The sequence below is a fragment of the Poecilia mexicana genome, unplaced genomic scaffold (genome assembly GCF_051168715.1).
Source record: "Poecilia mexicana isolate PSO_F unplaced genomic scaffold, ASM5116871v1 scaffold_17, whole genome shotgun sequence".
Lineage (NCBI taxonomy): Eukaryota > Metazoa > Chordata > Actinopteri > Cyprinodontiformes > Poeciliidae > Poecilia > Poecilia mexicana.
Window position 1 is genome coordinate 387,027 of NW_028263386.1, and position 26,963 is coordinate 413,989.

General features: G+C 51.0%; 3 protein-coding genes across 3 annotated transcripts; 1 reads left to right on the top strand and 2 right to left on the bottom strand.

Moving 5' to 3' along the window:
* Positions 1-149: 149 nt before the first annotated feature.
* LOC106909785 (uncharacterized) lies at positions 150-8,242 on the bottom strand. Its single transcript, XM_014976249.2, has 17 exons — positions 8,165-8,242; positions 7,587-7,667; positions 7,391-7,466; positions 7,215-7,286; positions 7,039-7,134; positions 6,749-6,969; positions 4,970-5,120; positions 4,747-4,902; positions 4,550-4,672; positions 4,366-4,482; positions 4,170-4,288; positions 4,022-4,100; positions 3,825-3,914; positions 2,376-2,645; positions 2,179-2,302; positions 2,045-2,106; positions 150-779 (listed from the first exon to the last, which is right to left on the bottom strand). The coding sequence occupies exons 2-15, from the start codon at positions 7,610-7,612 to the stop codon at positions 2,213-2,215; spliced, it is 1,686 nt and encodes a 561-aa protein (XP_014831735.2). The 5' UTR covers positions 7,613-7,667; positions 8,165-8,242; the 3' UTR covers positions 150-779; positions 2,045-2,106; positions 2,179-2,212.
* Positions 8,243-8,804: 562 nt separating this feature from the next.
* On the top strand, positions 8,805-25,593 carry wdr33 (WD repeat domain 33). The gene is made up of 21 exons (XM_014976244.2): positions 8,805-9,028; positions 11,963-12,181; positions 12,264-12,332; positions 12,574-12,678; positions 12,755-12,850; positions 18,153-18,304; positions 19,364-19,461; positions 19,535-19,661; positions 19,734-19,888; positions 20,011-20,089; positions 20,176-20,286; positions 20,377-20,471; positions 20,548-20,634; positions 20,722-20,861; positions 20,938-21,093; positions 21,494-22,066; positions 22,139-22,196; positions 22,271-22,562; positions 22,634-22,791; positions 22,867-23,016; positions 25,254-25,593. Exons 2-21 carry the CDS (start codon positions 11,978-11,980, stop codon positions 25,397-25,399), a joined length of 3,051 nt encoding a protein of 1,016 aa, XP_014831730.2. The 5' UTR covers positions 8,805-9,028; positions 11,963-11,977; the 3' UTR covers positions 25,400-25,593.
* On the bottom strand, positions 25,087-26,851 carry sft2d3 (SFT2 domain containing 3). The gene has a single exon (XM_088014379.1). The coding sequence runs from the start codon at positions 26,832-26,834 to the stop codon at positions 26,184-26,186; it is 651 nt and encodes a 216-aa protein (XP_087870505.1). The 5' UTR covers positions 26,835-26,851; the 3' UTR covers positions 25,087-26,183.
* Between the last annotated feature and the right edge of the window lie 112 nt (positions 26,852-26,963).

The window sequence follows — 26,963 nt, forward strand, 5'->3', positions numbered from 1 at the left end:
TGAAGGTCCAAGTCCAGCCTTGACCTGGACCGACCCGAGTCTGGTTCTGAAGAACCAAAGAGTTGTTTTCATCAGAAGCGCTAACCGGACCTCGGTTCTGGAACAGAGGCACACGGAGAACAGTCCGAGTGTTTCCATCTGGTCCTTTATTCTCACAAGAAATCATCAGAATCACAGCCAGAACCAGGTCCGGTCGGGTCCCATAGAAACTGGACTTTCACACAGAACTTCATCTGTACTGGTTCTGTCCTAAACAAAGTTCTCCATGTGTTCTGAACATACAAATAAAGATTTAATCATATAAATCATTAAATTGTGAATAATCTTGTCTGATTCAAGGTTCTGCTTCGATCGGTTCCGATCCAAAGTGCAAAGCTTAAAGATAAAGTGCCGTCAGAAATAAAGAAAAGTCCCTGAAGTGGGTCGGTTCCGATCCGGTCCATGAGCAGCACTTCCACCGGGATCACAGCAACGTTCCAAGAAAGAAAGAAACAGAATAAACGTCCAGAGATAAAAACCGGATCTAAAGGCCAGGCGGCGACCCGGTCCGGGCCGCCGATCAGAACCGACCCGGAACTCGTCTCCTTCTGGTCGGATTAAACAAGAAAAGAAGAAAAAAATTCCCCAAACAAAGAAATAAAACATCAGAGAAAACTGATGAGGTAGCAGGAAACGACAAGAAATCCTCTCTTCTGATTGGCTGCCTGGACGACGAGGGGAGGAGGAGGAGGAGTCATCTTCATCCCTCAAGGCGAAGGTCACCTGGGTTCTTCTCCGTTCTGGAACACAAGAACATCGGATCAGTACGCTCTCATTCTGAAACTGTTACCGGGTCCACATGGTTCTACTAGGTTCCACATGGTTCTACTGGGTCCCACCGGGCTCTACCCGGTTCTGTGACATTCCTAGGTGTGTTCATTGGTTCCAGCTCCGTTCCTTGCCGTCCGGAAACGACGGTTCTAGTTCTGGTTCTGCTGATCCATCAGTTCTTCATTCAAATGGATTCCATCAGAAATCAAACGATTGGTATCGAGTCGTGAATTCTGGGTCATTGGTGCGCGGTGCGGCGCGTTACGGTACGGTGCGTTACGGTACGGTGCGGTTCGGTACGGTGCGTTACGGTACGGTGCGTTACGGTACGGTGTGGCGCGGTATGGTGCGTTACGGTACGGTGCGTTACGGTACGGTACAGTGCGTTACGGTGCGGTGTGGCGCGGTACGGTGCGGTTCGGTACGGTGCGTTACGGTACGGTGCGTTACGGTACGGTACAGTGCGTTACGGTGCGGTGCGGTACGGTGCGTTACGGTACAGTGTGGCGCGGTACGGTGCGGTTCGGTACGGTGCGTTACGGTGCGTTACGGTACGGTACAGTGCGTTACGGTGCGGTACGGTGCGTTACGGTACGGTGCGGTTCGGTACGGTGCGTTACGGTACGGTGCGTTACGGTACGGTGCGTTACGGTACGGTACAGTGCGTTACGGTGCGGTACGGTGCGTTACGGTACGGTGCGGTTCGGTACGGTGCGTTACGGTACGGTGCGTTACGGTACGGTGTGGCGCGGTACGGTGCGTTACGGTATGGTACGGTGCGTTATGGTACGGTGCGTTACGGTACGGTACGGTGCGTTACGGTATGGTACGGTGCGTTACGGTGCGGTGCGTTACGGTACGGTACGGTGCGTTACGGTACGGTGCGGTTCGGTACGGTGCGTTACGGTACGGTGCGGCGCGGCGTTTGGATTGGTCCGATATGGAACCTGTCTAGCAGATCGTGGACAGTACCGGTTCTGTACGGATTGGCGTTTAGGTCCAAAGTGTTTCACATGCTGAGAACCAAACCGAGCTACCAGATCAGAACCACAAGTGGAACATCAATAACTGTTGAAGGTCAAAGGTCATCTGCACCGCCTGTTTCCACAGTTCGTCCATGAATCAATACGACTGAGCGTTATCAAATCTCAGTTCTGGTTCTGGTCCAGCCTCTGGGAGCCAGAGGAGCAGTCAGTGGTGGCAGTCGGTTCTGGTTCTGAGTGTGATAACTGACCTGTCAGAGGTGAAGCGTCCCGAACTCTGAAGGTTCTGGTTGGTTCCCACATGGATGTTCACCTGAAACAACAGAGACATGTAAGGATGACATCACAGCGTCAGGATGGAGGTTCGTCTGTTGGTCCGGCTCACCGCTTGGTGCGACCGGGTCTGGACCTGGTTCTGGTCACGGTGCCACATAGTGGCGGGCCTGCTGGGTCAGACTGGCCTGGTCCTCGGTTCTCCCGAACATCACCACCTGCAGCTCGCCGCTCACCTGCACACACACAGGTGAGCCTGAGAGGCAGAGCAGAACCCGGTTCTGGTTCTGAGCCGGGTCTGGCCGTTACCTCGAACGGGTTGGTTCTGTTGGCCGGACACTCGGGCGAGCCCTGGTTGGGAGCGTGCTGCTGGGCCCACCACACCTCCAGCTGCTCGTCCAGCGGGAAGCATTCGAACTCGTCGCAGGTCGGGACGAAGCGGGCCTGAGCCGGAACCGCCGAGCCGGACGGGCCCTGGACCTTCTGCTGGCCTGAACCGGAACCGACTTGGACCTGTGAGGCCGAGCCGGTCCCGTTCTGACTCTGCAGGATGGAGCTCAGCAGGCTCTCCCCATGCACCTGCAGGTCAAAGGTCAGGAAGGTGATAAGGAGAACCTGGTTGTGAAGGTCATGTCAAGGTCACGAGAGGGACATTAACCCTCTGAAGTGTAAGTGGGTCTTTTTGGACCCGGTGAGGTCATCCTTTTGAATATCTTTGTAATGAAAAGTTTTCATCTCTTCATATTCCAGGTATTACTGATATCATGCAATTAAAATGTTTAATTTACCTTTTATACATTTTAAGAAACAGCTTGTTTTATGTCACTACTCCATTCTTCTGTGAGTGGGTCTAAAATGACCCGCATTCACTTCCTATGGAATTTAGTGGGAATCTGTTTCTTACCAACTGTGTCTGTCAGGAAAACATATTTTTGTGAACCAAACACACTGAGACCTGAGTGTCACCCTGAATGATATTATTTTACACAGCAAGAACTCTTACATATAAGTATTATCTTTATTCTTTATCTCACAAATGTCTGTGTGTGTCAGTCATGAGAGCGTTATTGTCACAAATCAACATATTAGCCTTCTTCAAAGTTAGCTAGTTATCTAACCAACTAGCTAACATTACCACCTGTACTTTATTGGGTGTGTGTGTGTGTGTGTGTGTGTGTGTGTGACACCCTGGATGAGAAAACCAAGAGAGAGTGTTGAATGACATGCAGAACCTGTTGATCAATGTGTTCAAGGTTCTTTTATCATCTCAGTAAATAAAATAAAAATTCATAACCATATAAATAAATGAGCTGGTAAAGTATAGAGTCCTTCTCCGGGTCGGGGAGGATGTCCTGCTCCAAGTGGAGCTGTTGTCATTTTGTTTTAAAATGTTCTACAAATTGTTCTAAAAATGCTTAAAAATGTGAAAAATGAAAATAATTCAAACATGAAATAACTCTTGTGTGAAATAAAACACAGCACAAAGTATTATACAAAACATTATTTTGGATCAAAATGACAAAAGTAGCAAAAAAACACACTGATTTAAACACGGGTCTAAAAAGACCCACTCAGAAGACTGCATAGTCCGTCACTCGCATCAGAGGGTTAATAAGGAGCTCTGGACCGGATTGGTTCCGGTAGCAGGAAGAGGATCAGGTGGAAACCTAAACCCCACGACTAGAACACAGATGCTGCGACATCGGACCTGACAGAACCCACTTTGGACCCGCTCAGAGGGTTCTGTGTCAGGCTGACCTCAGAGCTGCAGCTGGACTGCTGGCTGTCAGGGTCACTGCTCCTCTCTCCTCCTGTCAGGTTCATCATCAGTCTGGAGCAGGCTGCCACCTGAAGTGCGCACACACACACACACACACACACACACACACACACACACACACGGCTCAGCCTGAGCTCCAGCTGGCGGCCGGTTGGCGGCGGCCGGCTGGACTCACCTCGTCCTGGCAGTCGGGCACCTTGAGCGGCGTGGGTGTCTCCGGAGCCGAGGGGAACAGTGCTCTGATCTGCTCTGTCCTGAACGGACCAATGACGAGTTAGGGTCAGGGGTTACAAAGGGTCAAAGTGAGAAAGGCCGGAGCGGACCTGGAGCCGAGGCTGCAGTGGACACAGCAGACGTTCTGGTGTTTGAGGGAGCAGAGCGGCGTGGAGGTGAGCGGCGGGCGCTGGAAGCTCAGCTCCTCTGCAGCACTCAGGCTGAAGACCTGGGACAGGTAGACACTGAGATGGCCAGCCTGAGGGACACCTGGACATGTCTCTGTCTGTCTCTCTGTGATTCTACCTCAGCTGGGGAGAAGACTGCTGCCTCCATCATGCTGCTCCTCTCCCAGGACGAGGACGAGTCCAGGAAGGACGCTCCTTCATCCGTCTTCATCAACTGCTCCTTAACACCTGGAACCTGCACAAGACAGCAGCTGTCTCACCTGTCCTCAGAAGCCGGGACCAGCCCTGCCACAACGCCTTACGTAGCTCCTGCTCAGGTCGATAACGGACGGAGAGTCCTCTCTGAGCAGTGGCGCCTCTGGAGATGGGTGTGATGTCATTTCCTGGTAACTCCAAGCCTCCAGGTTCTGGGACGAGCAGGACTTCTGCTGGGGACAGAGACAGACATGGGCAGGGTCCCAGAGGACAGACATAGGCAGGGTACAGTGGACGGCTTTACCATCTCCATCAGCTCAGTGGATACTCCCTGCTTGCAGCCTGAGCAGGAAGCAGGGGCCCAGGTGGAACACAGGTGGGCGGAGCTTCCATGCGGTCTGCAGGTGCTCTGATTGGAAGAGAAGCTGGACTCGTCTTTGATGGTGGACAGACTGTCGGCCTGCAAGAACACAGATCAGCATCAGCGTCCCGACCTACTAGAGGCATCCTGCTGACTGGGGACGGACCTTAGTCTGGGCTCTGCGGGATGCGTGGGTCCTGGTCCCAGGTCTGGGGGCGGAGCTTGAGCCATGCAGCTGCAGGAAGTGCAGGTAACCCTCCTTCTCCACCTTACGCTTCAAGGTGGAGTTCCAATGATTCTTTATGGAGTTGTCTGTTCTGGAAGACACGGCAAAGGAGACACACCTGAGGCTGCAGACAGGTCAACGAACCTACAGACAGGTCAACACACCAGCAGACAGGTCAACGCACCTGACATAGGTCAACGCACCTGCAGACAGGTCAACGCACCTGACACAGGTCAACGCACCTGCAGACAGGTCAACGCACCTGACACAGGTCAACGCACCTGACACAGGTCAACGCACCTGACATAGGTCAACGCACCTGCAGACAGGTCAACGCACCTGACACAGGTCAACGCACCTGACACAGGTCAACGCACCTGACACAGGTCAACGCACCTGACACAGGTCAACGCACCTGACATAGGTCAACGCACCTGCAGACAGGTCAACGCACCTGACACAGGTCAACGCACCAGCAGACAGGTCAACGCACCTGACATAGGTCAACGCACCAGCAGACAGGTCAACGCACCTGACATAGGTCAACGCACCAGCAGACAGGTCAACGCACCTGACATAGGTCAACGCACCTGCAGACAGGTCAACGCACCTGACACAGGTCAACGCACCTGCAGACAGGTCAACGCACCTGCAGACAGGTCAACGCACCTGCAGACAGGTCAACGCACCTGACATAGGTCAACGCACCTGCAGACAGGTCAACGCACCTGACACAGGTCAACGCACCAGCAGACAGGTCAACGCACCTGACATAGGTCAACGCACCAGCAGACAGGTCAACGCACCTGACATAGGTCAACGCACCAGCAGACAGGTCAACGCACCTGACATAGGTCAACGCACCTGCAGACAGGTCAACGCACCTGACACAGGTCAACGCACCTGCAGACAGGTCAACGCACCTGCAGACAGGTCAACGCACCTGCAGACAGGTCAACGCACCTGACATAGGTCAACGCACCAGCAGACAGGTCAACGCACCTGCAGACAGGTCAACGCACCTGACATAGGTCAACACACCTGCAGACAGGTCAACGCACCTGACACAGCTCAATGCACCTGCAGACAGGTCAACGCACCTGACACAGGTCAACGCACCTGACACAGGTCAACGCACCTGACACAGGTCAACGCACCTGCAGACAGGTCAACGCACCTGACACAGGTCAACGCACCAGCAGACAGGTCAACGCACCTGACATAGGTCAACGCACCAGCAGACAGGTCAACGCACCTGACATAGGTCAACGCACCTGCAGACAGGTCAACGCACCTGACACAGGTCAACGCACCTGCAGACAGGTCAACGCACCTGCAGACAGGTCAACGCACCTGCAGACAGGTCAACGCACCTGACATAGGTCAACACACCTGCAGACAGGTCAACGCACCTGACACAGCTCAATGCACCTGCAGACAGGTCAAAGCACCTGCAGACAGGTCAACGCACCTGACACAGGTCAACGCACCTGCAGACAGGTCAACGCACCTGCAGACAGGTCAACGCACCTGCAGACAGGTCAAAGCACCTGCAGACAGGTCAAAGCACCTGCAGACAGGTTAATGTACCTGACATAGGTCAACGCACCTGTTTGCTGTGTTAAAAAATTTAAAAAGGTTAAAAGTTTTCCAACCAGACTGGAGGACCTTCCAGAGGAAGTAGCACCTCTACATCTGGACTTGCAGCAGGTCGGGTACCTGCCAGGTAGCAGCTTGGAAATGTCGGCCCAGCGGTTGCCTAGCAACCTGTGGGCCTGACACACCACCCTGTCCTCCTCGGCCGTCCAGCTGCTCTTCTTCACCGCCGGGTTCAGGTGGTTGTGCCAGCGCTCTCGACACTGCTTCCCGTTGCGAGTGTGCAGATGCTTGGCGATGAGCGACCAGCGCTTCACACCATACTTCTGGACCAGCTCCATGACCTAAACAGGAAGTGATATCAGATCCAGATGGGAGGGGGGCACAGAGCGGCAGGGGTGAACGGTCCTCACCCGTCGGTCCTCCTCCTGGGTCCACGGGCCTTTGACCAGCTCTGGGTTCTTGATCTGCTGCCAGCGTCTCTGACACTGGACCTCTGACCTATGACCCTGAAAGAAAGAAAGTGAGAGCGCCCCCCGCTGGTCACCACCAAAGAGCTCGACACCAGATGTCTGACTGAGACGCTCACCCTGAAGGACAGCGCCACCGAGGACCAGCTGCTGGCTCCACGCTCCTTCACCAGGCGCCGCAGGAGCTCATCCTGAGGAAGAGCATCATCGCCACCATCACCACCACCATCATCATCATCGCCACCATCACCATCATCATCGCCACCATCACCATCATCATCATTATCATTCTTGCCTCCTCTTTGGTCCATCCAGGCTTCTGTAGAGACACTTTGGAGAACCTTTTGACCCGTCTGGACCGACTCTTGGAACTGGAACAGAAGAACGGAGTCGAACAGCATCATCATCATCATCAGATGGAGATGCAGATGCAGTGCACATGGAGAAAAGATAGAGAGCAAAAGGGGGACAGATGCGGGAGTGTTTCTCACCTGGTTCTGTGGCTCCAGCTGCTCATCTCTGCCTCTCAGATCAGGTTCAGCCAAACAAGCTGGCCTGATCATCTGCTGAACCTGCAGAACCCAGAGCCGGTTTAGATATCCTGATTAAAAACGTTCTGATGAACCGAATCAGTTCTGATTGACTAAGTCAGTTAACCCGGATGTTGAAAAGAATGATTCCTGAACCGATTCGGTTCACTGGTTATTTTAGATAACTTTCGGCTCCTCATGAGCAGAACGGATTCATGGACCATAGTGGAACCGATAACTGATCCGGGTGTTCTGGCTCACATTTTACAGAAACTTTGTTGGATCCGTGTTAAATTTAGCTTATTGCACATGGGCAGTGACGGATTTGTGAAATTGGTCCATAAATTCGGATGGAAGTGGTTGAAGCAGCGCAAGTTAGCCCGACCGGTTAGCTCGAAGTTAGCCGTTAAACTGGGCCGTTACAGTTCCGCAGACACCGATCAGACCGCTACAGAAGTCTTCAACGGGCCCGAACCTCTCCCATGGTCCGAGCCTGGTAGGATCGAGCAACTGGTACCGTGCTGTTGCAGAGAACTTACCGGCAGAACCAACGGTCGGAGCGAAGCAGCACAGGGCTTCAACGGTTTGAGTTCGGCGCTGAACGGACTAAATCTGCGTTCTGATTGGACAGGACCGAGCCATGACGTCACAAGCTACTCCTACTACAGCTGACATTTTAGGAGAAGTTTAAACCGAAAAATCTGAACATTTCTGACATCTTCCTGAAACTTTCTGCTCAGGGTGAGAGTTTAGTTCTAGTTGTTGAAATAAACTAGACAAAAACTAATTTATTATGAATAATTAATCTGAGACCATGTTGGAATTCATAAACATCACAACCAACAAGGACCAGAAATGAAATGGCGGAATTTATGCAATAAATGGTACATTGATGAGAAAATATCTAAACAAATAATTCAACACAAAAATATACAAACATCTAAAAGTGATGTTAAAATAATCTGGATTTTATTTCATTAAAACAAAATATATATACAACTTTAAAGAAAACATTGCCTAACCAATTTATATAAAACATTCCAGGGACACATCAGAGTCAAAACTTGATTTTATGTGTATATAAAATGTAATTGGTTAAAATGGCTGAGCCACGCAATACTCAGTTTCCCTTTATCCTTTGCGGGATGATGCAGAAGCAAAATCCCGCCCGTTGCGCAGGTTTCCCAGCATGCCTTTCATCGGGCCGAGAAGAAGAGGCGTCATGATGCAGTCCGCTGGCGGTTAACGTGATAAATCTGTTCATATTAGTTGATTAATCTGCTGGTATTGGGGAAAGATTCTGTGCCACCATCTGCCGGTGAAGGCTGAGCTCCTCATGGTTCTCCAGAACCGGCCTCCAGGAGAACCCAGTCTGTTGTTGACAGCCAGCTAGCTGATTGTTGGTGAGTTGCTGCCGGAACCGCCGTCGCCATTAAAGATGCTCATATGGCTGAAACGGGTCAGAACCGAACCGAAAAGCGGTGTTTAAAACCTCGGAACCTGCAGGGACCCAGTGGTTTGTTATGACTCCATCTGGAGGGTTCTACTAGGGGAACATCCGCGGATTCCTGCCGTCCCTTCGCCCGGTTAGGCTGTTAGCTGCTGCGGCTAACCCGCTTGGCATCAGCGCTGCTGTGTTCGGTTAAAGATCGGGGCTCCAGAACCGGAACTCGGGCATTAAATATCAGACATAGAGAAGCAGAACCAGGCATTAAGCTTCACCTCAGCACAGTTTTACCTCTAAACGCTTAAACTCTGGAGCAGAGAAGCGAATCCTGGGGTTGAAGCTGCTAGCTCCTGCTAGCTGCTGCTAACGGCCGCTGCTGGTTAACACCAAATGAGCCCAAAGCAGGGAAGTTTAAAATAATAATAAAATTATATTCTTAATCCTCTTTACATGTAAAGCTCAACGTGCTACCGAATTACGATAAAAACATGAATCCACGTAAAAACAAACAGCAATAAGTTTAAACAGCAGAGGCTGGAGGGGAGAAGTAGTGGGGTCATTAGGAACAGGGTTCACCCGGAAGCACTAGTGGACTGACCTCTGCCCTTCTCCCGTTCAAGCACTCAGCATGTCCACAGTGAGTGGATGAATTCAGGCGTAACATAGTTCAGTTACATTACACAGCCGGACTTACTTTCATATCTACTTTCCCTAAAAACAAAGTTTTTAATAAATAAGCTCCGGCAGGAAAATTACTCTATGAAAGTTAAGTGCAACCTTTATGTTGCACATAAAGGTTGCACTTAATTACCAGAATAAAAATTAATATCAATAAATCCACATTATAAATGGTAATCAGTTCTCTGCGTTCCCAGCATCAGCTGCTGTTGGTCTAACACCAATATCTGGTGAGATGTGCCTTGTCTGAAATATTGCTATACACTCCTGATCAAAATCTTAAGACCAGTCAAACAATTGCAAGAATTTGCATTTTGCACTATTGGATCTTAAGAAGGTTCTAAGTAGAGCTTCACATGTTAAAAGAAAAAATCAGTGCAAGAGACAAGAACTTTTGAGGAGGGAATTTTCTGAAAACTGCATTTACACTCAAACATGATTTTTTCAGCTGATCAAAAGTTGAAGACCAAAGTCTTTAAAAGCCAAAAGCTGTGCAAAAATCTGGATTCCATGTCATTTCCTGTAGAGTCTTTACACTGTCAAGACCTCCTGATGGCAAAAGCAAAAAGCTCAGTGACTTTGAACATGGTAGGATTGTTGAGCTGCATAAGCAAGGCCTCTCACAACGTGCCATGGCTGCTGAGGTTGGTCGCAGTAAGACAGTCATTTTGCATTTTTTAAATGATCTTGAGGGTTATGGAACAAAAAAGTCAAGTGGTAGACCCAATAAAAATTCACCAGCTCTGAGCCGCAGGATCCGATTGGCTGTCGGACATGGGATGATCCTCTACCCAAATTAAGGCCATTACTGGTGCTGACTGCAGCCCAATAACCATCAGACGGCATCTGTGAGAGAAGGGCTTCAGAAACAAAAAATATCTTCAAAGACCACGTCTTCTTCAACGCCGCCACAAAATTAGCCGTTTGGACTTTGCAAGGGTCACCAAACATGGGACATTGAAAGGTGGAAGAAAGTTGTCTTCTCTGATGAGAAAAAAAATTAACCTTGATGGTCCTGATGGCTTCCAACGTTGCTGGCATGACAAGGAGATCCCACCTGAGATGTTTTCTACATGGCACAGTGGTGGGGGCGCCATCATGATTTGGGTTTTCCTTCAATGGAACAATGGAGCTTCAGGTTGTGCAGGGGTGTCAAACAGCAGCTGGCTATGTGGAGATGTTGCAGCGGGCATCCCTCATGACTGAGGGCCCTCGTCTGTGTGGTAATGATTGGGTTTTCCAACAGGACAATGCTGCAGTTCACAATGCCTGCCTGACAAAGGAGTTCTTCCAGGAGAATAACATCACTCTTTTGGACCATCCTGCATGTTCCCCTGATCTAAACCCAACTGAGAACATTTAGGGATGGATGGCAAGGGAAGTTTACAAAAATGGACATCAGTTCCAGACAGTGGAAGCCCTTCGTGAAACCATCTTCAACACTTGGAGCAACGTTCCCACTAGCCTCCTGGAAACACTGGCATCAAGCCTAAACGATTGTTTGAAGTCATCAACAAGAATGGTGGAGCTGCTCATTACTGAGTCCTATTTTTGACACTTTGATTTTTGTTTTTGAGGGTTTTCGGGGTTTTTTGAGCTATGGTCTTCAACTTTTGATCAGCTGAAAAAATCATGTTAGAGTGTAAATGCAGTTTTAATTAATTCCCTGCTCAAAAGTTCTTGTCTCTTACGCTGATTTCTTCTTTTAACATGTGAAGCTCTTCTTAGAACCTTCTTAAGATCCAATAGTGCAAAATGCAAATTCTTGCAATTTTTTGACTGGTCTTAAGATTTTGATCAGGAGTGTATAGCAAGAAAGTTGTTGAGTTGGCAACAGCATGTTGACGATTGTTAATTGAAAACGTGCAACATGACCTGGTGGGCGGAGCTAAAAGCTAACTTTCAGAAGAGGCCGCGAGGCTCCGCCCATCTGCAGGGAGCAGCTGTCTGCCACCAGTAACCATGGAGTTGCAGTCGGTGGTTATCGAACCACCGATGCCTGCTGGTGTTGGGGTCAGAAGAGCTGATGGTGCAGAAATTTGCAGCCTGTGTTCTATGAGCCTGTTGGGGCAGCTACTATCCAGTAGCTATCATCCATCATCAGTGTGTGAAAGAGGCCTTTGAGGTTTCAATTGGAGATTTAAATGGTTTTATAAATAAAGTGGATTATTATTATTATAATCTGCCTGCTGCGGTCCTGTCTGTACTGCAGGGTAAGCTGGTTACCATGGCGACAGACGTGGGCTCGCCGCAGCGGTTCTTCCACATGCCGCGCTTCCAGCACCAGGCGCCGCGGCAGGTGTTCTACAAGCGGCCCGACTTCGCGCAGCAGCAGGCCATGCAGCAGCTCACCTTCGACGGGAAGCGCATGAGGAAGGCCGTCAACCGCAAGACCATCGACTACAACCCGTCCGTCATCAGATACCTGGAGGTACTCGACCTCAGAGCCGCCTCCGGCCCGGTTCTGGCCCGCCACGCTGCCCGTTAATCCAGCTGTGTCCGTCTTCTTTCAGAACCGCCTGTGGCAGCGCGACCACCGGGACTTCAGGGCCATCCAGCCCGACGCCGGCTGCTACAACGACGTGAGTCACACCACACCGGGTCGGAACCGGACCAGGACCTGACAGCAACCCCACCAGAGCCTGACTAGAACTGACTGGAACCTGGCCTGAAGTGGACCATACTGGACCCGGTCCTGGCCTCAACCCAACCGGGACCCGACCAAAACTTGACCAGAATTTGACTGCAACCCGACCACAACTGACTAGAACTGGACTCTAACCGGGGAAGAACCGGGCCCTAACCGGACTGTGTGTTCTGCAGCTGGTTCCCCCTCTGGGAATGCTCAACAACCCGATGAACGCCGTCACCACCAAGTTCGTCCGGACCTCCACCAACAAAGTCAAGTGTCCCGTCTTTGTCATCAGGGTGAGAGGCCGCCGCTCTGCCGCATCACTTCCTGTCTGCGTTTGGATCTAACGGGTTGTCCTGGTTCTGTCTGCAGTGGACCCCTGAGGGCCGCCGGCTGGTGACCGGGGCCTCCAGTGGAGAGTTCACCCTATGGAACGGACTCACCTTCAACTTTGAGACCATCCTACAGGTAAAGCTCCACAGACCCAGGTTCTGGGCGCTCCGATGGAACCAGGCTAGACTTGGCTTCTGTTGATCCAAACCTCCTCCGGAACCTTTGGTTAGGCCAAACAGAAAAAAGTTGGCCCCTGTGGCCCGTAGAGCGTTCCCAGCGTTGGGCTGCTAGCACAGCGCCTGTTACTGCTAGCTTATAAATCCCTGAATGGACTAAAGATCTGCTGCTGCTGCTGGATCAACCTTCCGGACCTCTGAGGTTCAGCTTTCAGAACCAGACATGAAGAAGCAGATTTCAGCTTCTATGCACTACAAATCTGGAACAAACTTCCAGAACACTGAGAAACAGCTGAAAAACTGAGCTCCTTTAAATCGAGGTTAAACCAGCAGGTTGAGTTGATTAATAAATCAGTGATTCTTGAGAATAGGGACAAAACAGGTCAAATGGATAAAGCACAAAATTTGAATAAAATATACACAAAATATACTTTTTTCAAATATCTGACTAAACTAACCTGAGTCATGTGAGCACAACAATGTATATCTTCCTGGTGTTTGCTGAATATTTTTTTTAAACATTGTAGTCAGTGGATGATGCCTGTAAAATCCCTCGTCCAGGAGCAGAACTCAATACATTCTTATAGTTTAAAACAATTAAAGGAATACTAAGAAAATATATTATGACAAGTATAAGTATTCATATAAATAATTATAAAAGTATCGATAAATTGAATTAAAAATAATTTTTAGATATTTTCCAACTCCGTTGAAATTTGTCCTTAGTTTTTGTCAACACCGTCAGAAATGAAAAGAATGTAAAAAAATCAGGCATTATTGGGGGGCACCAGAACTTCTGAGGACCCCATGACGTTGTCTTTTCTCTTCCTTTGCTAGGAGGGCTAGTTAGCTCCGGTTAGCTTAAGTTATTCTTTAGTTTTTTCTTCTGTTTTATTCCTAAGTTGTTTGTCACAACCATGATGTGTCAACTCCATAACTGACAATTTACAAAACTGATGAAACTTTGCAAAATAAAAGCTTAAGTTTGGTAAAATGTAAAGATTTAATGGACCTGATGAGCTACAATATGGCCTCCTTCAGAATAACATCATATAAATTGAGGTAGTTTGGCATTTCGTCAACTCCGTCAGAGTTTTTTTACTCTTTCAGTGAAATTGTTGTCAAATCTCACTTAAATGTGCAACTAATTCATTTTAATGTATTTTACATGAATTGCATTACTTCACATGTATCAAGTTTTTCATTTTACTCAGTTTGTCACCACCTTCAGTTCTGGGTCAACTCCGTCAGATGGACTTTTTGTTGTTTTTTTGTTTTAAATATTTTTTGTTGTTTCTTGAGAAACATTTGTCTGTAAAATGAGTAAAAATATCACTAATAGGGTCATTAAAAATGATTTTATATTTATTTTTGTCAGATGGTGATGACAACGTTCTGGGTCAGGTCCATTAAAAATGTAATTTTAAAAAATGTTCCAACTTGGAGCCTGTACCTTAGCATCTTTACATTTCCTAAACATTATTTGTCATATTTGCATACATAAGGTTGAGAAATAATAAGAAAAGGGAAAATTTAAACCTATTTTGTCTCTATTCTCAAGAATCACTGAATTAATGAAACATTGACCAATAGATTTGATGCGTCTGGATTATTTTAACGATGACCAGATGTAATGTCTTATTGGTTTTCACAACTGTTGACTGTATGATGATGATTTTATGTTTTCATGATGGAGCGAGCTTTGAACTGCCTTGGTGCTGAAATGTGCCATACAAATACACTTGATTGATTGTTAGCCGCTGTAGCTAATGCCGCAGCCTTTGAGTCATGTCAACATAACCAGACTGTTCTGATGGAGCAGGAATCTGTCACAACAGGATTCAACACCAGAAAACAAACATTTCCCACAAAGAACATGCAGACTGTTACAGTTTCATGTCTTCAGGCTTGATGTTGATTAAGACGTGATCATCTGAACACAGCGTCTGTCTGTCTGTCTGTCTGTCTGTCTGTCTGTCTGTCTGTCTGTTAATTTTGCTGTTATAAATATTCTATAACACCCTTAGATATTGTATTTGCGTGTATCTTGTTCTCTACTGTGCTTTGTTTTGATCCTGTGTATTTCATATTTCTTCAATACTTTTTTGAGGAAAGTGAACAGAGGAAGTGGAGCAAACTTCAAAATAAGAGCATGAATGTAAATGCCTAATCGCTTGAAGAATTCCAATCCAAAACTTTAACACAGATTATCTAACTGCAGGGTTTCCCCCACTGTATTATGGGCCAGGTGGCCCATAATACAGTGGTGAGCTACATGAATTATTAATAATACACCGTCTGGCTCTAGTGGCCTTTATTTGAAAGTAGTTCGACAGGAAAGTGGGTAATGAGAGAGGGGGAAGACATGCGGTAAATGTCACCAGGCTGGGAATCGAACCTGCGACCGCCGCCATGAGGACTAAGGCCTCAATACGTGGGTTGTGCTTTGCCCCTGCGCCACCAGAGCACCTTTTTTTTTATTTGTTTTGTTTTTTTAAGCCGGTTGCAAGTGTCTCTGTTGCTCTGAGCGCTTCACTGGCCGAGCAGATTTATTCCTAAAACATAAGTTTATAGAAGATAGGTTTATAGTTTATGCATCTAAAACTGGACCAATCACACTGATTGTGCTGCAGCAGCTGGGTTAAGTTTACCTCAGCGCTGATCCTGCGCCTCCTGTCACTCAAACTGGACTCAGGCTGACCTGTATGGATATTTACATCAACTCCCTGTGAGGAATTATGATTCTTTCCAGAGTTTTTGATCAAGGTAGGACTTTAAACACCACTCTGGTTGGCTCTGGTTGCTCAGCTCTACATGAACTGCAGGAATATCTTGTAGTCACTTTCAGAGGTGCGTTGAGAATTATTTATATTTGTGAACAAAGGATTAAGTATCGTTTACATCTCAACATGCTGCCCAGCGTGTGGCTCTGTCTGCGCTGATGAAGTTCATGTCTGGTCCCGGTTGGTTGGAGCGTTAGTGGTTAATGAACCAGCGCTAACCTCATCATGCAGGTTCAGCCTGGTGAGGAGCTTTTGCTCCTCGTAGTCACATCCCGCTGGTTTTACATTATTTTATTACTACCGTATTTTCTGCACTATGAGGCGCACCGGATTGTAAGGCAAATAGAATAGACGCTGCAGGAGAGGCTGGAGTTACGTTATGCATCCACTAGATGGAGCTGCACTAAAGTGAATGTCAACAAAACAGTCCAACTCCGGTCGGTGAGGAGAGCCTTCCTGGGCCGGGGCGTGGCTGGACGATGGTCACCCTTCTCCATTCGCGCACAGCATGTTGGTGGAGAACCTGGTGCTAAACGACCTGCAGACGACCTGATTCTGGACGGTCGGTAGGTAGATAGGTCAGTCAAACTTTATTAATAGATTACATACCAGCGTTCTGACAACTATCCCAGCATGCACCGTGCGCTTCTTCTTCTATGGGTGGAAATGAAGTCGGCGGCTGCTTACCGTAGTTGCTAGACCTGTTGTGGCTCAATATTGGTCCATATATAAGTCGCACTGTTGGCTTTGGAGCAGGGGTCCCCAAACTACGGCCCGCCTGCTCATACCAGAGAGCATTCAATGTTTTTTTTCATATATTGTATTTTCCGGTTTATATGTGGATTTTTCTTCAACCACCAGGGGGCTTTTGAGCAGATGTGAAACTTACTTTCCCTCAATGGAATATATACTCGTCAGTCCCAGTCACCGTTTCACTCACGGTTTTTTCCATTTGCATTCTGGGTAAAAATCTATCTAAAAGCGCGAATGTAGGACAGTGAGGACCAGGGATGGGAAACTGGTTGAGTTAATGAGCGCGGCTGCAGGAAGATCTGAGAAACTCGACCAACCAAAACAGTTTCTGTGATTCTTATTAAAACTCAACAGACAGAAATGTTAAAGCTGCTAAAGCCACATTAGCAGCATTTAATTAAATCTCCTGTTTGTTGCCCAGAGCAGAGGATTTAACTCATCCTGCAGGGCCGGTCCAAGGCTGCATGAGGCCTGGAGCAGAGTCTGACTGAGGGGCCCCTCTAGCTGCTAAAACCATCAGCAGCTCTAACAGCTTCTGTGTTGGATTTAATCTGGGAGAGGAGGAGGAGTTTAAACTGGCAGCATCAGATTGTTGCTATGGTAACAAAACAATCTAACCATGAATATTGTCCTTTGAAGTTTTACAAAGTAAACTTGCCACCTCCTAAAATCTTTTAATTTATTTATGTTGAAACCATTAAATCAAATTCAGCTGCATTGATCATCTGAATAAATAAATGCTACATTTCAGTATCTGTGTTAAATATTATCATTTATGGCCCCTGAAGCCCTGGGGGCCCATGGAGCCGCTGACTGAATTTGGGTTAAACAGAAGTGCAAATAATTGATATTCATCTTAATTGTACTTTTGATTTGTTGTTTTTAAGGCCAGTTGTGGGTTTAAATGTCGTTTCACTGGAGATGTTTTCCTGTCACGTATAATTACCCATCTAAAAACACAGTGGATCCTAAGTGGATCCTCAGTGGGCCCCAGTGGATCCTCAGTGGGCCCCAGTGGATCCTCAGTGGGCCCCAGTGGATCCTCAGTGAGACCCAGTGGATCCCCAGTGGGCCCCAGTGGATCCTCAGTGGGCCAGTGGATCCCCAGTGGACCCTCAGTGGATCCTCAGTGGACCAACAGTGGGCCCCAGTGGATCCTCAGTGGACCCCCAGTGGATCCTCAGTGGGACCCAGTGGATCCCCAGTGGACCCTCAGTGTGCCCCAGTGGATCCCCAGTGGACCCTCAGTGGGCCCCAGTGGATCCTCAGTGGACCCCCAGTGGATCCTCAGTGGATCCTCAGTGGATCCTCAGTGGGACCCAGTGGATCCCCAGTGGACCCTCAGTGTGCCCCAGTGGATCCCCAGTGGGCCCCAGTGGACCCTCAGTGGGCCCCAGTGGATCCTCAGTGGACCCCCAGTGGACCCTCAGTGGGCCCCAGTGGATCCTCAGTGGATCCTCAGTGGGACCCAGTGGACCCCCAGTGGATCCCCAGTGGACCCCCAGTGGATCCTCAGTGGATCCTCAGTGGGACCCAGTGGACCCCCAGTGGATCCTCAGTGGACCCCCAGTGGATCCTCAGTGGATCCTCAGTGGGACCCAGTGGACCCCCAGTGGATCCTCAGTAGAGCTGAAAATCAGCTCTGCTCTCTATCCATCTCAGTTCTCACCACTGTGTGGAAGGTAGCAGCTGACCTCTGACCTCCTGACCCCTCTGTGTGTGCAGGCTCATGACAGCCCGGTGCGGGCCATGACCTGGTCCCACAACGACATGTGGATGCTGACGGCGGACCACAGCGGCTACGTCAAGTACTGGCAGTCCAACATGAACAACGTCAAGATGTTCCAGGCTCACAAGGAGGCCATCAGAGAAGCCAGGTTTGCTCCTGCTGTCTGCAGCTCCGGCCACCAGGGGGCGCTGCTGCTGGATCTGTGCATCATGAGCCGTGTGTGTTCTGAATAAAACCAACCTGTTTCTACGTCGGGCCGGCCCGTTGATCCATAAAGTTCTGGTCCGTGACCCAACAGCAGCCGCTCAGGTCCAAGTGAAGCGTTCACTTCCTGAACACAGAACAGTGGCACTACGTCTCCCATGATGCAGCTGGACAGAAGCTCCGCCCCCTGGCTGCCATCACAAACCTTTAACCGCCAGGTTCTAACGGATCCAAACAGTTCTGACTGATCAGAACCAGAACCGGGCTGATTAACCTACATGTTGAGCGGAAAGACGCCTGAAGGTTTCTGCTGGTTTTGAATCCCTGACCCGGGTCTGTTCCCAGCAGAACCAGGTCGGTTCCACCGGTCCTGAAATCCAGACCTTCTGAACCCACTGGACCATTTCTGGTTACAGTTTCACATGTTTTAGTCCAGGTTCTCCAGAACCACCAGCCGCATCTGTCTGCTGGTTCTGTTGGACCCTTCTCGGCTTTGTAACTGTAGAACCCACTCCAGGTCAGAACCTGTCGTTTTCCAACCCAGAACCGGTCCAGTTAACGACGACCGGTTCTGATGGGCCCTTGGTTAATCGCCATGGAAATAGCTTCAGATAAAGGACCCAGCTCTGAACCGGGTCGCAGACGGTACCAGGTGGGTTGAACAGAACCAGACCTGCAGTCATCCCTGAGCTGCTTCAGGAACTGAGAAAAACAGGAAGCCGGGTCGGTTCTGAAGGTTTCCTTCAGAGGTCGTGATGATCCAATTGGTTCAGAACCTTCAGCACATCCAGGACTGCAGGGTTCGGTTCTACCGACTGAAATGGGTCCAGATCTCCACAGAGGTTCATCTACACAACTGGTCCAGAACCGGTTCTGATGGTCCAGAACCACAGGTTCTGATTGGAAGATTGGTTGTGGCGGATATAAAGCCCATCCAGAACCGGCTTTAGGTCCACCAGAACCGGCCAGCTGTGTGACTCCTCTTCCTCCTCTTCGTCCTCAGCTTCTCTCCCACTGACAACAAGTTCGCCACCTGCTCCGATGACGGCACCGTCCGGATCTGGGACTTCCTGCGCTGCCACGAGGAGCGGATCCTTCGAGGTACCGGATCCGGATCCGTCAGAACCGATCCGGACCGCAGCAGAACCTCTGACGGTGTGCTGTGGTTGTGCAGGTCACGGCGCCGACGTGAAGTGCGTGGACTGGCACCCCACCAAGGGGCTGGTGGTGTCCGGCAGCAAGGACAGCCAGCAGCCCATCAAGTTCTGGGACCCCAAGACGGGTCAGAGCCTGGCCACGCTGTGAGTACCACGCCCATCAGAACCCGACCGCGGCGCCCGCAGAACCTCACCGCCACACCTGTCCCTCCCCAGCCACGCCCACAAGAACACGGTGATGGAGGTGAAGTGGAACCTGAACGGGAACTGGCTGCTGACGGCGTCCCGCGACCACCTCTGCAAACTCTTCGACATCCGGAACCTGAAGGAGGAGCTGCAGGTGTTCCGGGGCCACAAGAAGGAGGCCACAGGTGAGGCGGCATCAGGACCGGTACCAGGACCGGTTCCCCTGAGACATTCAGGTCAACCAGAGAACCAGACCTGCAGACTGGTCTACAACCACGACCTCTGACCTCTGCTGTTGTGTCCTCAGCGGTCGCCTGGCACCCGGTCCATGAGGGTTTGTTCGCCAGCGGAGGCTCCGACGGGTCGCTGCTGTTCTGGCACGCCGGGTAAGAAGCTGATCAGAACCAGACGGTGCCGGTAACGGCCGTGTTGGTACGGTGACCCGGTGACCCGGTACCGTGACTGTCTGCAGGGTGGAGAAGGAGGTGGGCGGCATGGAGATGGCCCATGAAGGGATGATCTGGAGTCTGGCCTGGCACCCTCTGGGTCACATCCTGTGTTCTGGTTCCAACGACCACACCAGGTATGGATCCGCACTGGTACCGGTACATGACCTGCACAGAACCAGTACCAGGCAGGAATTCCATATGCTGTTTCTGGTTCTGTTCTACAGTAAGTTCTGGACCAGGAACCGACCCGGGGACAAGATGAGAGACCGGTACAACCTGAACCTGCTTCCCGGGATGTCGGAGGACGGCGTGGAGTACGGTAAGCTGCAGAGGCCAAGCAGAACCAGAACCTCTGGGTCTCAGTATCTGCAGCAGAAAGTTCTGTTTTTGTCCAGATGATGTGGAACCCAACAGCCTGGCTACCATTCCTGGGATGGGCATCCCGGAGCAGCTGAAGGCGGCCATGGAGCAGGAGCAGAGCAGTAAGTTCTGGAGAACCGGACCGGTGTGAAGGTCTCAGGTGTTCGTCTGAGGTCTCAGGTTTTCCTCTGGCGCTGCCTCACCTGCAGGTAAAGAGGCGGCTGCCGAGGTGGAGATGTCCATCCCTGGACTGGACTGGGGCATGGACGAGGTGATGGGACGGGACTCCAAGAAGGTTCCTCAGAAGAAGGTTCCTTACGCCAAACCGATCCCGGCGCAGTTCCAGCAGGTACGCGCCCACACCTGATCCAGAGGAGGTGATGTCATGTAACCGTGGAGACCGACTGTCGGCTGTCTGTCTGCAGGCTTGGGCGGAGAACAAAGTTCCCATGATGCCCCCGTCTGCAGATCTGTCAAAGGACCGGAACCTGGAGCAGAAGGTGGAGGGGAAGAAGAAGACCCAGGCGGAGCTGGAGCAGGAGATGGCGGCGCTGCAGTACACCAACCCCCACCTGCTGGAGGTAAGCACAGTCTACCAGAACGGATCAGATCCAGCTCTGGGCTTTAGCAGAACCAGAACCGGCCCATCATCAGAGGCCAACAGAATCTCATTAGCATTAGCAGCTCTGAATCTGTCCAGGCTGTTCCTCTCCTGAAGATTTTAGCTCAGAATGGAAGATTAGATCTATAGATCTGTCATTTATTCATCCATCTTGGTCCAGAGTGAAACTAGATCTACATTAGAAGGCCTTCAGCGGGTCCAGAGTCCGACCGCCGCGGGTCGGAGTGAGTCTGTCGTGCTAACAGAGGCTAAGCTAGCATTAGCGGCTAGCTTCAGGCTATCAGAGTAAATCAGGCGGCTTCAGAGCCAGCAAAGGTTCTAGGATCCAGCGGTTCTGACTTGGTTCTGTTTGTCTGCAGCAAATGAAGATGAGCCAGATGAACTCGGATGGAAATATGGGCCCCCCCCAGGGACCGGGCTCCATGCCCCCCTTTCCGGGCCCCGGGGGGCCGGGCCCTCCTGGTCAGCAGGGCTACGCTCCAAACATGCCTCACCAGCAGATGGCGCCCCCCATGGGCCCCGCAGGGATGCAGCAGCCCTTTATGCAGCCTGGACAGATGGGGCCTCCTTCTGGACCCCCATCTCATCAGGGGCCCCCTCAAGGCATGGTGGGCCCCTCAGACATGCAAGAACCACAGAGACATCCTGGCCCACCGAGACACATGGGCCCCCCAGGACCTCATGGGATGGGGCCCAGAGGCATGCAGGGGCCCCCTGGTGGGATGATGGGGCATCCTCCTCGAGGAATTGGTTTAAGGGACCCTCAAGGGCCCCCGCCCCAAGGGAACATGATGAGTCCCCAGGGCCAAATGCAGGGTGGAATGATGGGGCCCCCACCCAGGACACACGGCAACATGCCTAATAACTATGGGATGGGCAACATGCAGGGGCCCCAAGGAGGCATGCAGGGGCCCCCGTACATGCAGCACCAGGTGAGTGAGGGGTGTGGTGGGGCCCATCTGGCTGCAGGACTGCATGCAAACTAACGGCTTTGTTATCTGCAGGGCCAGAACTCAGGACCCATGATGCATGGGATGGGGCCCCAGGGCCCCAACAACAAAGGTCAGTAGATGTGGGGTCCCTCAGGAGTCTTTACCAGATGTTTGTGTTCTTCATGGTGGCGCCTGTTTTTCCAGGAGACCATCGAGGGCCGCCCCCGAACCACCACATGGGTCCCACAGACCGGCAGGGACCCGGGGGGCCCGGAGGCCCGGGGGGGCCAGACCAAGGCTCTTACTGGGGAGACGGCCAGCAGGGCCGGAGGGGCCCTCAGGATGGAGGACAGGACTTCCACAGCCGGGGGGAGGACAGCTGGAGGCCGGGGTACCAAGGGGGGGGCCACCGGGGGGGAGGGCACCGGGGGGGCGGGGCCTGGGGCTCCGACGACCGCTTCGGTGTGGGGGACTTCAGAGGACGGCGGGACGACAGGTGGGCGAGCCGCATCTGTGTGGGTGAGGCCGGTTCTGACCGGTTCTGACCGGTTCTGGCTCCTGTTGCAGGTTCCGAGGGGGCGGGCCGGGCCGAGGGGGGCGGGGCTACACCGAGGACTACAGCGGCCAGGAGGAGGGCTTTGACGGCAGCGAGGAGGTCGGCCGAGGCTGGGAGTCCGGGGGCCGAGGGAGGCCCCCCCGAGGAGGAGGGCCCCCGCGGGGAGGAGGTGAGGGGTCAGGGCCAGTGGTGTCCGAAGGGACGGCCGTCTGTCACGCTGACCCTCGTCTCCTCCTGTCCTCAGGCCATGACGGGTTTCGGGACGACGGTTCGTCTCCGGGGGGGCGGGAGCGTCCCTCGTCCATGCAGGGGATGGACATGGCGTCCCTGCCGCCCCGTAAGCGTCCCTGGCAGGACGGCCCCGGGACCGGGGACCACGAGGCTCCAGACGGAGGTCAGTGATTCATGACTTTCAGTTAAAGGGTACATGTGGTACAAAATCCACTTCTGTAGCCCTTGAATAATAAGTTTTGTACTTTTAGTGTCTAAAAATGCAGAAATGTCCATTTCTTCCCAGCCGGTGCTGCGTAGACATGTTTGTTTTGTTTTTGGGTTTATTTTTCAGTCTTCATTTTTCCCAGTTGTCTGTGGCATGCTAAACAAGGTCATAACCGTCTCAGTGATTGTGTAGGAAAGTGTTTTAGCCCAAACGATTCCCCACACCGCCTCTTCAAGGGGTCTGGCTACGTTTTATTCTCAGGACGTTCCCACATCAGAGGGGAATCTGTGTTTTGAGCTCCAGCAGAATGAGAGGGACTTCCTGCCAGACTTCATCTGACTGGCGGTCGGTTCCTTCTCTCCGTGGAAGCGCTAAGCTGCTAAGGGACAGCAGAGCTAGTTGTAGACATGAATGCTGTGTGTCGGTAGAGACGTCCTGGCCGGTGGTCAGCATTGAGCCTCCTGTTAGCGCTGTGTGCTAGCTGCTAGCTGCTAGCTTCCTCCTGGAGGATTCAACTGCTCTGCATGCTTTGGATATAATTATTAGGTTTTGCTGTTTTTGTCCCGGGGAACAAAAATGATCCAAATGCATTCGGTGATGTTTTTTTTTTTTTTTTTAAGGTTTTATTGGCTGTAGTGGCCTTTATTTAATAGTTAGTTGAGAGGAATGTGGGTAATGAGACACGGGGAAGACATGTGGCAAAGGTCACCAGGCCGGGAATCGAACCTGGGACATCCGCATCGAGGACTGAGGCCTCCATATGTGGGATCTGCTTAACCCCTGCACCACCACATTCAGTGACGTCCTTGACGCTCCGTTAGCTAACCCCTTCATTATGTCATGATGATGATGATGATTTGTTTCACACAGACATTTCACCAGCAAAACGTAATAAAATAAGAAATGTAAATAAAATACCTTATTACCAAGTATACAAACTCCAATCCATGTAAATCTCCTGCTCCGAGTCTGAAACGGAGGAAGTTTGACTTTTATAACCAGAACCTTTTTTCATTCAGTAATTCATAACATCAATAATCTTCCCATTTCCTGAATCCTTCTCTAAATCAGAAATGGTTCCTGAACCAGATGAAAATAACTCCTGCACATCTACATATATAATGTGTGTACACACACACTGGGGCTGTAGTGACACGATAATCTCACAATGCGATATATATTGTGATGTTCAATACACTTTTGCAATTTTCTGAAACCTTGGAGATTTTCCTAATGAGTTTAAAATATTCCAGACACCTTTAAAATGTTATTTATTATTTTTATTGTTTGCTATAATAACCTTGTTTGGCTCCCCGTAAAGTCGCGGTTAATTAAATTTTTCTTGTTCGTACCGTCGGCCTCAGTTGATCTATGCTTTATGAAATCTCTTGTAATTTGAGGGAAAGACTTTGTGATCGTTTACAGAAGTTGTCGATAAAACGGACCTTTTTTAGGTTTCAAACTGTTCAGATCCATATTAGAACCAGGAGCCCTACATATTCAGCCAATTCCATTTTAATTTTTCCCATATAGACATTTCAACTGTTAATCCTCAAAATGATGTTTTACCTCTTTAGTTTTCAGTGATGTCTGAGCTGCTCCTCCCCTCCACTAATATTCAGATCCAGCTCCTTCTCACCATGAGCTGGTGTTTAACGGCCTCTAAGCCTTCACATGTCGTCACTGCTGGACCTTCAGACCGCTCAGGTTCTGGTTCTACATCCAGAACCAGACATGGAGAAGCAGCGTTCAGCTTCTATGCTCCACAAATCTGGAACAAACTTCCAGAAAACTGAAAACCAGCTGAAACCCTGAGCTCCTTTAAATCCAGACTGAAACCAGCGTGGCGTTGGTTTGAGCCATAAATGAAACGTTTGCTCTTCAGTACATCGACTCGGATCCGTTTCATTTTAGTTCTGACTGAAAATCTCTGATCTGAAATGATAAATACTCTGATTTAGTAAATGTTTTTCCAAACATGCTAATAGTTGTGTATTTTTAAAAATTTCACAAGTAGTCAAACCATTATATTAAGCACTTTATTGCAAAGTAAAAATAGAATTTGTAAATGTTTCACAGCAAATATGATTGTTTTAACTAGGCCTTTCTCTTTATTGAATCAATTTCTACTGAATCTTTTGCAGGTTTGATCTGAATCTCAGGATTTTCCCTCTTCATGTTTGTCTCTGCAGGCGGACGACCTCAGAGGGACGACGGCGGCTACGGCCCCCCCGGGCGGGGCGGGCGGGGTGGCTGGGGCCCCGCGGGGGGGGCGGGGCTGAGGAGGGGGGGACCACCACCCAGGGGGGGGCCGAGGGCCGGCGGGCGGGGCCGGTAGGGCCGCTCACCACCTTCAGACTGTTGGTCATGTGACCTGGCTCACCCCTTAGGGGGCGTGGCCCCCATGGGGGCGTGGCCACCGTGCAGCAGGCGTCTGATGTAGAGACTCAGTTTTGTTTCTGCAGCGTTTTCTAACAGATTTCTATGTGTTTGTGTTTTCACCGAACTGGACAATAAAGATTCACACTTGAACTGCTGGCAGCGCGGCGCCCCCTGTGGGCCGCACAAATAACGTGTTTGATTGGCCAGAATCAGACGGCAGGTTCTGGTTCTGACCCGCTGAATCCCTGTATTCATAATAAAACAACCGGTCCACCTTAAATCCCAAACGGAGAACAAGCTGGATGGATTTCTGCTTCAACACCAGAACCAGAACCTGTCTGACTGCACAGGTTCTTGTCGGGGAATCCCAGGGTTCCTATGGAGTTTGAAGCGGTCCAATCGGACCGGCTCCCAGTGATGTCACTATTTTCATTCCTTCATCTCCCACCAGGATGTTTCTTTGATACGGAACCGGGAGGAACCCTGGGGTCCAGTTAGCTCGTCCGGAACCAGAGTCTGGGTTTTCATGTCTGTGACCCAGTCCGCTGGTAGAACCTGTTTTATTAATAAAGCTACAACAACTCAGAACCAGAACCACCCTCCCCCATCACAGTTTTTGGGTCAGTTTTTGTACTTTGGTCCTCGGAACTCCAGATCCTCCTAGCAATCAGTGCCCAGGGTTTAGTCCTGCAGAGGAAAGTCTCGATCCGCTCCGGTTCCGCCTCTGGGTTCGGTTCCGCTCAGATCGACAGGGTTCTGCCGCTCACGGTCCTCTTGAGGACGGAGAAAGTCCAGCCGCCCAGAACCCGGATCCCAGCGCTGCCCCCAGGCAGCAGCGCCAGCAGGCAGCCCAGGATGAGCGCCACCTGCAGACCGGCTCCCAGTGCCGTCAGCACGGTGCTGTGGAGGCCCAGGGCGGCGTAGAGCGTCCCGGCCAGGGAGGCCAGGTAGGCCGCGGCCCCGGGGGAGCGGTGCAGGCCGGCCAGCAGCCGGCTGGGGCCTCGCAGCACCGCCACCGCCGCCACGGCGAACAGCGAGCCCAGCGACCAGAGCAGCGCGAACTTCCGGGCGTAGAGGAGCAGCAGCGGGGCGTAGAGGGCCGACAGCCCGAAACACAGAGCCGACATGGCCGCGCAGAGCCCGAACCCCAGCAGGCGCTGCTTCCGGGTCACTCCGGGCAGGCACGGGTCCGGGTCGGCCGACCAGGGCCAGGAGGAGCTGCCGTTGCCGCCGGAGCTCTGCCCGGACCACGGACTGGACCATCGGCCGAACCAGCTGCCCGGTACCGCTTCCGGTTCACCCACTTCCACCGAGGTGCTGGAGCTGGACTTGGTGCCGCCGCTTTTGGACTGGATCAGGTACTCCTGGAGCTGCCGGTTCAGTTCGGCCATGACGGTCTGGTTCGGGACTTCTTCTCGGGGGGAGAGGGGTTCTGGTGGTGTGTGCTGCCTCTTCCGGCCAGAGGCAGAACTGCAAGAACAATCACTTAGCTCTGCTACCGGAACCGAACCTTCTGGTTC